Source organism: Pteropus vampyrus, unplaced genomic scaffold (assembly GCF_000151845.1).
Source record: "Pteropus vampyrus isolate Shadow unplaced genomic scaffold, Pvam_2.0 Scaffold302, whole genome shotgun sequence".
Classification (NCBI taxonomy): domain Eukaryota; kingdom Metazoa; phylum Chordata; class Mammalia; order Chiroptera; family Pteropodidae; genus Pteropus; species Pteropus vampyrus.
This window is the reverse complement of record NW_011889083.1, coordinates 3,880,494-3,893,913: the sequence shown is the minus strand read 5'-3', so window position 1 is coordinate 3,893,913 and position 13,420 is coordinate 3,880,494. Positions and strand designations below refer to the sequence as shown.

Here is a 13,420-nt window from a genome sequence, read left to right as displayed (position 1 = left end):
GATTTTTTTGTGAAATAGTATACACTTGTCAACTCTCTAGTGGTGGTTAGTAATTCAGTCCTCAGATCTGGAGAAGGTCCACACAGGATAAAATCTACAACCTTAGTCTTACTTACTATCATGAACTAACTTAGCTATGTTACATAGGAACATAAGTTTGTACTGGTTTCTATTGGGTGTTCATTACCACACACAAAGTGAAGGAAATGTGTTACATCTTCTGCAGCGCTTTTGTTCTGCTCTGTAGAGTGGAGAGCTTACTTTTCAAATTCATCATAACCATAGTTCAATTAGAGATTGTTGGGGAAAAAAAGATTTGTGTTATTATGCAAATTAGTTATTTAAAATCTGCAAATAAAGAATTAAAATAAGACAATCCTCGAAAGGTCAGCCCATATTACCTTCCTTATTTGATGAGAATGTGTTTAGTCAGGCAGTGGTGGTTTTTATCTAAATAAAGGATGAAGTTACCCTTTTACTCTGTGAAAACTAATTAAAGGAATTTTAATTTGCCTAAGTATATAGTAAATTGATTATCATTAACTAGGAATTTAGATATCCTATCATTCATCACATAAAAGGAAACGTCCTTTTTCTTTGTCAGAATTTTTTTATTGGAATAGAGAAACAAAACAATTAATAGAAAGTCAGTCAGAGATATCTGTGTTGAAAGAATAAGAATGCCCAGGCTTATATTTTAGAAGGAAGGCATTTGATCAGTGAACACCTGGGCCCCTTCTCTTTCACCTGTTTTGAAGTTGCTCACTTTGTCTCCTATTCCCTTGAACACAGGACCCCAAATCACTGTCTCACAATGCTGACTTTTATCTTTCTTTGCTTGGTTATTAGGAGGTTGGAGAGAGCGTATTAAAGGTTTATAAAGTGCTTAAAGTACTGTATTTTTTTCTCTATAAAATAATTGAAATAGCATTTAGTTAAACAGAGCATAAGAAGAGTACCCCAAATTTAGGAGATTGCCAAAAGCAAAGTGAAACAATTTTGAATTCCTGCATTGGATGCATACCTGCAATAGCAGAGCCACATTGGGATCTAGCAGGTCACTCTGGACTGTTGTTATAGATCATCTGGACTCTTCAGTTGGCAGAAACCACAATAGACTGGTTGCAGATAAACACCTGACTTTTAAATGTGCCACCAATGGGCATATCTGTGTTCCAGACAGAATGAACTTGTACTTAGTTGTTTTATGGTTCTAATTCTGCCTTTTAGGATTTGAGTGACCTTAAAAGATCAAGTAATATCACTAGAAGGAACTTGCTAGAGATGAGGGCTGCTGAAAACCACACTGTTTATATTGATGGAAACTGACTTAAGTAAGTGCCTATCTTGGAGAGAAAAACAGAGGTGTTGAACCAGCCAGGCCAAGTACAACCTGAGGGTCTATGGAGGGATGAAGTCAGACCCTGTGCTCTGTCTATGGGAGATGTAAGAGGATTTAAGGCCTCTAGTGTTTTATAGCATCAAATGACCTCCTTAACTAGTTAGTGATTTAAAAAATTAAAAGTGTTCCAGGGATCAGCTCTGTTTAGAATGTCCTCTTACTTTTAACTCTGCCAGTGATCACTGAGTCCTAGTGAAAAGGGTTATTGTCGAGGATTATATGGAAATCGACCATAAGTCTGGTTTGTCCTTGGAATTGTTTGGAAGTGGAACCTATTTCCTCACTGAAAAACTTCTATGATAAAAGTAGCCTCTTGTAGTGAGTAAATGTGAAACATTTATGTGTAGGGTTGATGCCATAATAAAAGCAGGGTCTGATTTAAACACTAAAAGGTGTGTACATAGTTGGGATTGCTATTTTTGCACTAACATGCTCTAAATCAGGCTGGTAATGAAACTATAATAAATGAAGAAACTCAATTTTAAATGTGCCTGAAAGAAAACTTTGAGTAGGTATCACTTTTTGTCATTCAAATTGGTTTTCCAGTTTTGTACATGGATGGTACTAACTTACTAAGTTCCAGTTTGTGATTTATTTTTTGTAATTATAAAGTGTATCATCTATAGTCTTTATAGTCATATATTTCATTTCATTAAGTTAAAGCATATTGGTTTGTTATCTTGTGTCAAGGTCTATCTCAGATAAAGAAAGTATTCCCAATGGATTTTCTGGGAACCAAGTGCCTAGACTTTTTTATATAAAGAAAACTTACCTTTTACTTAATTTTGGGGTATCATAAAATTGCCATATCCCTGTAAGCAGGTATACCCATGCTATGACATTGAAACCCTCCATTATTACTTAAAAGCAATCATGGTTTATTTGCATCTTACCCACTGGGATTATGTTCTTATTCTTTCATTAAATTTTAGTTTGGTAACTCTGTAATACAAATGCAACCTTAGAAAAGGCAGGAGTGGGCCTGTGGGCTACATTCATAGCTGTGTCCTGAAATTCAAGTTTCTAATATCTACCAAATTGAAGACAAATGGGAATTTATTTTTTAACTCTCCAGGTAAAAAGCATTGCATTAAGTTGGCATGTGTTTAAGTGAGTTACTAACCTCCAGGTTAGAACTTCTTTGGTGGACTGTTCTTGAAAGTGAAAAATTCTAACAAATGTAGAGAATTAATTAATTAATCTAATAGGTCCAGAGAATGAAAATATACTCATCAAATCTCATTATAGTACTTACAGGGTATTTTTCTCCCCACCTTGGAAAATCTATAAACAGACCACATCTCAAGATTTTAAATGTTTCTTGGGATTTATGCTGTTATACTATGGGGAATTTAGGGCAGGGTTCCTCAGTCTTGGCACTAATAGGGCCAGGTAATTCTTCATCGTGGGGCCCACTCTGTGCATTGCAGAGTGTTCAGCAGCATCCCTGGCCTCCACCCACACTAGATGTGAGTAGCACCCTGTGAGTGTGATAACCAGAATGTCTCCAGATGTTGTCACATGTCCCCTAAGGGCAATACTGCCCCCCAGTTGAGAACAATTAATTTAGGGTAATGTATTTTTCAGTTGTTTTAGTAAAGCTTTAAGTATACCATGGATCTGATAACTACAGAAATTGCAGGGAAACGAGGGTATAACCAAGCTGAAATTTTTATCTTAGGATACTTTAATTCATTTTTCCTTTGGCTCATTGCCTTAAAGTGGTGTGTGCTGGGGTGGGGAACGTGGTGTGTTGTGTAACCGTGGGAATCACTGTCTTTGTTGCTTGTGAATTAATAATGGGAATATCTAAGGAGCCGTCAGATTCATAAATCACTAGAAAAAAGAGGGATAAAACATAAAAGTCTTTCCCTTTTGTTTAGCAATTTATCATTTTGCCTGCACATTAATAAACAGAACTCCCCTGAGGTAAGCCCCTGGATGATAAATATTTCTCCCTAATTTCCTCAGTTGTAGCCAGTAGATCACAAGTGGGAGGAGAGATACTTGTCATTGCAAGTTGCCAGTTCTTATCCTCCACTTCTTCCACAGGCGAGTAGCAATAAATAACAGGTACTGAGTACATCCACAGGTAATCAGGTTCTGTTTTGTTTCTATAACAGGCACCAGATTCCCCAGCCCCAGGCTGTCAGCCAGGCCAAGCCGAAAACGTACACTCTCCATATCACCACTGTCCGATCATAGCTTTGACCTTCAGACCATGATAAGGACATCTCCCAACTCCTTGGTCACAATTCTCAATAATTCTCGCAGCAGCTCTTCAGCAAGTGGCTCCTATGGTCACTTATCTGCGAGTGCAATCAGGTATGTATTTTCCTGAAGCTGTTATGTGTTTAATAAAACGTCAGCGCTTGACTGCTCCTGGATTTTCAGTAATGACTACCTATGAGAAAGAATATTGCAACATGACACTGGGCCTGACCCAGGATGCAGATCAAATATCACTACAGTGAATTACAGAGTCATTTATTAGGCCAAAAAATAATTTTTTTGTAGACTTTAGTCAGTGGCCCATCTATAGAAATAATACTTATTCAATTATGATGACATCCACTTCATAGAGAAAGTGAATATGGCAAATCTTTTTATCCTAGCTCCTCTTACTGATTACAGTTCTCCAGAGGAAAAACTGACTTCATATCTGGTTGTACAACACATGCAAGAACAGGAGCTGAAATCAAAAGACCAGGCATGGCATAATTCACTCCTGTTACTACTGGGGAAAGGCATGCACTGGGAGAAAGAAAGAAAAGGTGATAGCAGAGTCTTTAATCTAATGTAAAATAAATGTGGATGGCATTGGAAGGCATTCTATTACAGGAAATCTAGAAAGAATAGTGTTAGCTGTAGTAACGTACCATATTTACTAGAAATGATGAATACCATTGTTTTTCCAGACTGTTCTCAATTGCAGTTTTAATTCTTTACTCATTCAATTATCATCAATGCTTCTTGGCAGACGTGTTACTGTTTAAATATTACAAATCTCTATTTTGATACGACGTTATTTTCTGCAATGTTTTTTGTTCTTTTAACATGGTTAATAAAGTGTGGGAACTTGGAACAAAGCAAATAACTCACTTTGCTTACATGATAGCAATCAGTAGATAGATAGGGGTCCTGGGGTGTTTTTAAGATTAGCCACTGTAGTCACAAATATAGCTTTGGAGTTGGAGATAACTGTAGTTAGACTCCAGCTTTGCCACCAGCCAGTTCTGCAAACCTGGCTCACAGGTCGGCTCTCTGATGTTTAGTTTTCACATTTGTAAACTACCAACAAGATACCCATTGTATAGGAAAGGGGAACGTTTAATTTAAAGCCAAAGTGGATCTACAGTTTCAAGAGGAAGACCCTATCCATGAATAAAACCTCGGGAACTGACCCTGGATGATCCATCCAGGCGATGAGCTACTGTGTGGCCTGGCTGTGCTATACGCCCGTGATCATCCCAGTCTGACTCTGAGGTAGTACACCCATCTTACTACCTTGACCTGGCTATTCTACACTCCTGGCAAATATTCCCAGGATTATAGAATGCCAGTTTGGTGACATTATGTAATTATTATGTGGCTTGTCTAGCAGTCATAGCATTAAAGTAATAGAAATGTGGCACATGATGATATTCATACAGAATCACTGAGTATTCATTTCTTGTTGCTTCTTAATTTGTCTTCCCTCTTGCTCTGTCCTTTTTATAGCATCTAAAGGACTTAGCATATGGTATGTAAATGGTCACAGTGCCATCTTTATTCTTACTCTAGCACCTCACTGGCTTCTTGTTCTCTTCACCTTTGCCCAGGTATTCTAGCACCAGTACTGGAAAGACTGTCAGTATATTGACTTGAAATTATCATTGTCCTCTGCCTCCAAAGAACTACGATAGACCCTATTACTGTCATTAGGGCTGGAAGAAGAGGTCCCAGGAACCCTATTGCAGTCAGAGGATCACTCAACAAATATTTCTTAAATGAATAAATGAAGGAGCTCTTTAAGTAGTACTTAGAATTCTAATCACTTTTATTAAAGGAAGTTTCTGTGTGACAGATGAATAATTAAGGTTTTCAGAAAATTACAGTCTATATGAATAGAGTATTATTATGACCATAGATTGATAAACATATAGAGATAGAGCTAGAGGGACGATGCAAAATAGAGATAAAAAAGAAATGTCTGTCTTAAGTTTCTGTATGGTTCTTGTGTTTATATATTTACTGACTCATTCAGAGTGATATGAAAATGTCATAGAAAGCAAATATTTTTTTTTTTACACAAGCTCATTGGCAAATTAAAACATACTACTAGATAATGTTTAACTTTTTAAAACATATTGTCCAAGTGTATATCATGAATCTTTTTTATGTCATAACTAAAATGTAATTCGGAGAATAGCTCCATGCACTCAGAAATGATGTAAAATACTGTCTCAAGTTTTAACTTCTGCATTACCCTGAAGATACCGTCTAAGATGAGATGGTTCACATTTATCAAATACAGCCTGTAACGTTATAAACATCCAATTAATAGCATATTAGAAATAGTTTTCTTTCTGCTAATACTGTGTCCTAGAAATTGAACTGCCAGTGGAAGAGAAGAGGTGTTTCAAATGACCCTCATCTTCCTGTAGTCTTTTGGCAAATGTAATACACACATATAATCCACCAGTTGCGACTTTCTCACCTTCAGTTTGTTTAATGGCTAAAATAAAGCTGGTTTTATATCCTTAGTGGTTTTAGATCTGGCATGGCCAGGACAGATAATGAAAGTAAGAGTTGAGTGCACAGAGCTACAACTTCACAAGTGTGTATAGATTTCTGTTGCCAGCACTGATGAGCTCTGCCTGGTGGGCCAAGGAGGGGTCGTGTTTTCTGCTTCATGCAGCATCAGCTCTTTCTGACAGCAGAGTAAGGATGTACCTGGCAGGTTCATTACCACGTCTGAGGAATGATAGGAACTAGCTTGGCCTCCACAGCAACTTGGCTCTGCTTTCTTGCTGGGGTCAACTGTTGTTTATGTTGGAGAAACAATGCAAAACTTAGCTGGGTGGGGAATATTGAAAAGTAGAGGAATACAGTGCCAAATTACCAGTGTCCTCAAAACTCTATTGGTAACATCTAAGAAGTATGAGACAACCTGCTCCCCACCCCCAACCCCCTAGTATCAGTACAATTAATATTAACTAAGAAAAGATAGTTTTCTTTTACTCCCAGATGTGGTCATTGGTTTTATATAGTACTTCATTTTTTCAGTTATTCATTCATTTCCCAAATACTTAACTGCATACTCATATGTGCTAGTCACTGTGCTGGGCTTTGGGCCTACAAAAATAAATGAGAGACATGACCCCTGTCCTCATGGAACTCATGGAGGGGAAAAGCCACCAATCAGATATGAATGAATGAGTAGAGTGGATGAGGCTTTGAATAAGAAGAGTTTGGTTGTTAAGAGGCTGTCAGCAGCCCAGAGCTTCAGATGGCAGTAAACACAGGGAAGTTGAGCCAAAGCACAAGGTTAGAGGTAGACAGGGGCCAGGTGATACACTACATCTTGGACCAGTGATCCAAGAACTGCATTGTTTTAGGGACGAGGGAGCTGATGCTCAGGGAGGTTAGTAGGCTGAATCGAAGGCACTCTACTTACAGGGCAGAACCTGTTAAGTCTACCTTTGAACTTCCTCTTTATGTTCTTTGGGCCTTATTTCTTTCTCTCTTAGAAATTCTCCCGTGGGAGGCACAACTAAAAAGATTGGTAGAAAATGCATTTACAATAGAAAAATAATATCTGATGATGTTTTTAAAAATTCGATTATGCTTATATTAATATATGGTTTTTCTAATCAGTACTTCGAGGCAGATCTCATTGGAGAGCGTGTCACTGCTCTTCATGGTCCTGGAGATTCTGTCTGTTTGGCTGTTTAGTGGCAAGTAGATTTTAAAGCCTTTTAGAACACTTTCATCATCTGAAGCTTACTGTATTTTTGTCCAAAGCATTATTCAAAGAGTGCTGTGCCTCAGTGTAAACGTTGAGTTCATACTTAACTTGTTTTGTGAGTGTGCAGGTCTTTATTTATATGCTCATTACTTCTTCTGAGGCTGCTGAGTTTTCCTGTAAACGTGCCCTGGGATCTTTTATGGATGAGGGTAGAAGCTTTATTTTTTTTCCTTTCTAATGCAAGTGCATGCATGTAAGTGCGTCTCTATACTGTCACATACACAAATAATAATAGCTGTTGGCCCATTCTCTGCAAAACTGGAAAGATTGTCTTTACTTTGAATGGCAGTGGTTGTACAGTAAATTCCACAGCTGTGACCAGAAACTGGATGATCTCGTTAGTACAACAGTCACAAAGTTGTTACTGATTAGAATTCCTCTCTCCTCTTAAAGTCAATTTATCAACCTGTGGGGCCCTCATGTTATAGCACTGTTGACCGTTACCTGATTTTACCTGCGATACTGTTTTATGAACAAAAGAGTTGGGAGAGATGATATACTGAAAATAAGTCTTGGCATTGAATTCTTCAGCATACAGAAATGAGCTTTTGCTGTAGATGAGGTTTCTTAATCCTGATACCCTGACCAAAATTAATACATCATAAAAGGGTCACGGGAGTTTCTGTTAAAGGTATTTAAAAAAATAACCTCAGTTGAAAAAAATAATGTTTTTATAGGGAATTAGCATTGATTTAATATTTAAAACGCTATTTCATAAGAATCCAGAGGTGCCACATAATTTTTACTCTTTCCATTGGGTAAGAGACGGCACCTTTGTGTGGGCAGGGGACGCCTTCCCAGTACCACCCACTCCTGGCTCCACTGTAGTTTAACTCTGTAGTCAGTCTCAAGCCTGGCCAGGTCTGGGTCAGGCCCTCCAGGTCATGCATGGAGGGGTTCCAGAGATAAACCTGGAAACCAATGAGCCTTTGCACTGAAGCAAATATAAATAAAATGTGTAGAGTATTAATTAGTTACCAAAGCTTCCCTCATCCTTTCTCCACATACATTGCATGTTAACACAAAGGGACTCTGGCATTGCGATTCCATGGGAGTGAGATGGTCCATGGTAGCTCTAAGGAAGAACTGTGATTTTAGAGAAGAATTAAAATGTCATGTCGATGGAAGTCATTAAACAGTAGAGTTGAACCTTTTACTTTCAAGTGTGCGGTGACTGGGTGATCCAGCCTTTTGCCGTCTTTCTTATAGTTGCTCAATTTTTTTTTTTTGACTTTTATTAGAAAACAGATTTCTTCAATGTTGTAATTAGCTCTCTTTATCTTTCCAATATAAAGGACTGCAGCAGGCCAATTTATGCTGCTGTATTTATTGTACCATTAAATTATCCAGCATATCCCCCTCCTTCCAACCTGCCACCACATATAGAATTTCTAACATGTTTTTAAAACACATGGGCTTGTCTCATATGCTATTTTAATTGGATTTCGTCCCTTTGACTTGAATATTAATGACTTAAATGCCTACATGTATAGTAAGGTTAAATGTTTAATGAATTATTTTAAGTGTCTCCTATATATCATTTGAGGAATTAAATACAAATTTGATGTATAAATTGATCACAAAAATTTCTGTACAAATGTTGACTCACATCAATTTCTGGGTGTGAAAAAATACGTTTCTGTGAAAGTTAAACATGATTGTGGATTTCAGAGTTTTATGTATTGATTACAATTAATATATAACTTTCCAGTTACCAGTAATTATTCTTTGGAAATTTAAATGAGATATATAGATAGTACTCAGTTAAATTTGCTGAATTAATATATAGTATTATATAATATGTGGATTTTATGACATTTTAGTTCCTTAGCATCTTTTCTTTCTATTTATACTTCAGATTTTAACCAAACCGGAGATAGTTCTTGAGATTCCCAGACAGGAGACTTACAGATAAGTGAGGTGTTACTGTACAATATTAAGAAACAAGGCCCAGTTTGCAGCATTTGACCACACATTGCAAAAAGATATTGACAAAACTTTACCGCTGATTTTTGATACAGAATAAAAAAATGCACCAAAACTTTCCTAAAGATTCAGACTTTGGGAATTCTAAATCTTTGGAAATAGAACTGGCTCCCACTCAGGCAGTTGTTTATTGATCACTTTTAACCAACCTCTGAGCTGAATTTAAAGGTGGAAGTAACTGTGGGTAGTTAGTTATCCTTACTTAAATATACTCGGAACTTTGTCCTCATGTCACCACAGACACTGGAATGCCCCTTTAAGGCATTTTATCAAACAAAATTCAGTAACCATAGATCTGTTCTGATGGATACAATTTATATTTGGTGATGAGTACACCAGAGACATTATAGTCAGGGATCTAAAATTCACATTTTTTTTTTCTACTCTTTAGAAAAATAAAGGGCAAACTAACACCTGAATTAATTCTGGCTTTATAAATGTAGCCCTAGAAGAATGTTTCTCAAAATATTTTACAAGGAACACTGGTCTCTAGAAGCTCCTCCAAGTACCTGCACACTCTATGTAGGGTGGAACCTTGGGAATGCATATTCGCATATTAATAGCTCCAGGATTCCGGACTCTTGAACCCTCATTCCTCAGACTTTTATGATCTTGGCACCTCTTTTTCTTTTCCCTCATAATACTTACTTTTGGATTGTAATCTCAGGAGGCCTATGACAATGTTAGCGCATTGCTTGGGGGGATCTGGGCCACCTGACACTTTCTTTCTAGAGATCTTATTGACTAAATATAGATTAGCAGTTTTAAGTCACATTCTTTTAAATGTTTGTTTTTTAAATTGCCTCATCTTTCAAGTCCTCATGTAGAAAAGAAGTGAAAGCTATAAAAACAGTTTTAAATTACACTTTATTGAACATTGAGTGAAGAGTTCAGAGATCAGACTGTAAAATTAATCTCTATTTAAGTGATCCATAGGAAAGAATAGGGTGAACAGAAATGTAAAGGCTTGGGATAGTAAAGGTCAGGTAGACCAAGTTTTAGACTATGACCTTCTTTAGAGAAGACAGATTTGTAAATATTTTCTATAGTATCAATACTTTATATTTCTAAGACATTATGGAATAAATACATGAACCATTTAGGAAGGTTTTTTTTAGGGTTTCTAAAAAGGTGGAATTTATATTTTCTTTTGAATTCAGACCTCTATAATTAGCAAAGTCTGTTATCAGCTGCTGAAGTTCTGTAGAAAGAAATGAATCTAGATTCTAACTTTGTTTATATAATATTGTTTTACAGACGCATCAAATTGTAGTTTTCGGAGGAAAACATGTTTTTCTTTGAAGTGACTGTTCTGAGTGTGGTAGGCACGATAATGGCCTCCAAAGATGTCCATATTTCAATCCGTGGAATTCACGAACATGTTACCTTATATGGCAAAAGAAAGGTTGTGGCTGTGATTAAGAATTTTTAGATGAGGAGGTTATCCTGGATTATTCAAGTGACCTTAATGCAATCACAAGGATCCTTATAAGAGCGGGCAAGAAAGGGGGTCAGAGTGAGAGGAGAATGTCAAAGTTATGTGGGGCCATGAGCCCAGGATATGGCAGCCTCTAGAAACTGGAAGAGGCAAGGTACCTAAAAACTGCAGAAGAATGCAGGCTTGCCAACCTGTTTGAGATTCTGACCTCCAGAGCTACGAGATAAGTATGTGGTGTTTTAAGCCACTAGGTTTGTGGTAATTTGTTGCAGCAGCAACAGGACACTAATGCATTGTGGAAGCGATCGATCACACATTGATTTAAAATGGAGTCCCTGCTATGTGCTGGGGAGTGTTCCAGGCACCAGGGTCAGTGGGGAGTAAGGTAGACGAGGACCCAGCTTACCTGTATCTTACTTATATTCTATATAGGGTGAGAGAGAATATGATCTCAGAGAACCATGTGCCGTGGTGTGGTAAGAATAAAATTGTGAAACAATAGAGAATGATGGGGCAAGGTGCTGCAGAGGGGCTTATTTTGATGGGGGAATTGGTCTCAGGAGGCCTCTCTGAGGAGGTGACATTTAAGCTAAGACCCGAATGACAGAAAGGATGCAGCCATGCTGAGTTCTGAAAGGGCATAGCAAGTACCTGTGTGCAGAGAGACTCACAAGACAGAGCTTCTGAGGATGACAGCTCACTACCACCTAGGGTCACAGAGCAGGTGGTGGCTTAGATCCCCTGGTCCCCACTGATGAGAAATCCCTTGGAGCTTCTTTTCATGCTCATGGGAGCAAGGTGGGGGTGGGGGGGCTTCTTTTTCTCTTTGACTCCCAAAGGCAGTGCGCAGTCATTGCCCATCTCTGCTACTTCGTTAAGAAACTTGGTCAAGAACTCTGCAAGCTGCTCTGAAAGCAAGAGGAAGCGTGGCACTCAAATTCATGCACCGATGCTGTGACCTAGTCAGGAATTTCTCTTTTGTCATCAAATTCTAAATCGGCTTTGTAATCTCTAGCAAGCATCCTTCCTTCCTTCCTGCAGCACCTCAAGGAGCCAACAGCACCACCAGCCCTTCTGGGTTGAGCCCAGGCCCTTGTATGTGCCTCACTCTCGCCAGCTCTTTGCACGTAGAGGAGAGAGTTTCTGTTGCTGTTGCCTTATGAATCAGCAGTGACAGCTGAAAACCATTTGTCCATTCTGTATGTCCTCCATCCCTTGGAATCTAATAGTTGACATGGATTTTGGAGAATATTTATTCCTGTCACCTGGTTTTACCAGCAAAAAAGCAGCCCAAAAGGGGATGTTACCGAAATACGTTGTAAGCTTTTGTAATTCCTTCTTGTGTCTGCTGGAGGAAGGCAGAATGCACCTGAGAACAGGACTGCAGCCCTGGCTTTTGTCTTCTCTCCTACATCTTTTTAAAAGTAAAAGTGTACCTACCTTGTTTGGCTACTAACGTTTGTAAATTGCTTACATATGAAACTAAGGGCCTTTTCTTCCTTGTGAATTGTGTTCTTCAATGGTCTTGATTCTTAATTAGGTCCTCACTTTTTGAGTCTCCAACTCTGCCTTCTAGAATTAGAATGTAAGTGACCATAGGGGCCCACTACGAGCACCTGATTGTGCAGGCTCAGGAAACTCTGGAAAGGTGTATGGAGGTTCCTGCAAAGTCTATGCCACATTGTAAATGTATGTGTAGTCAGATCTATTTTTTTTAATAAATAGAATAAGGTAGTTAAACTTAGTAATATCCATTCACCAAAGGGAAGGGGGGTGTAAATCATTGTGCTTTTTTGATGAATGGCTTGTACACTGAAAAATAAATTGAACAAACTGGCATAGAGCTCAGTGAACATGAAATCAGCTATTAGAAGAAAGCTTGTGAACAAATTCTGAGGCAGATATGCATCTTTTGATTAATGCCCTATCAATCATCCACACAGCTACCTTTGCTAAGTTTTGCTGTAATCATTCATGGTTGCTTTCGGAAACACTGGCAGAGACCGTAACACTGCAGAAACGGATTATTATTACTGATTTCTCCCTAACTTACTGTGAACAATGACTGTTTTCACCATGTTCCTGCTTTCCTTTATTAAAGAAATACAATACAGAATGAAAGGAGAGTTCCTCCAAGCCTGGCGAAATTCTCCTAGGGTATTCTTAATGATATTCAGTCTTAAATGGGCAAGCTATTGTAATGTAAGGTTCGCTGTAGGAATAATAGTAATGTAATCCCATTGAAGCTGCCTTTTATGGATTGTAGTCAAATAGGCAAAATGTGGAGTCACATTAATGAACAGTATATCTTTGGAATTATTACTTAGTTGTTGAAATGATTCGAATTTTGTTATTGTAATTATTACATTCTCAGTTAATGCGCTTAACAGCAATAGTAATTAACCCACCAAACTGGAAATTTGCATGAATGCTACCTTTGCTATAACAAGAAACCCTGATTCAGTGTTTTACATAGCAAGATGGGGGAAGTGTGTGTGTGTGTGTGTGTGTGTGTGTGTGTGTGTGTGTGTGTTCACTGATTATTTTTTAAGAAAGAAATATTCATGAATATGCTTATAGTTTT

At 38.0% G+C, this 13,420-nt stretch overlaps 1 protein-coding gene across 6 annotated transcripts in view; it reads left to right on the top strand.

Annotated features, from left to right (window-relative positions):
• The window catches only part of GLI3 (GLI family zinc finger 3), a 282,259-nt gene that overhangs the window by 200,789 nt on the left and 68,050 nt on the right, over positions 1 to 13,420 (top strand). For all 6 annotated transcript variants that reach the window (XM_023521285.1, XM_023521287.1, XM_023521288.1 and 3 more), the window contains one exon: positions 3,526 to 3,727. In XM_023521285.1, coding sequence (XP_023377053.1) covers positions 3,526 to 3,727 — 202 coding nt within the window. The remainder of the gene's footprint in view (positions 1 to 3,525; positions 3,728 to 13,420) is intronic.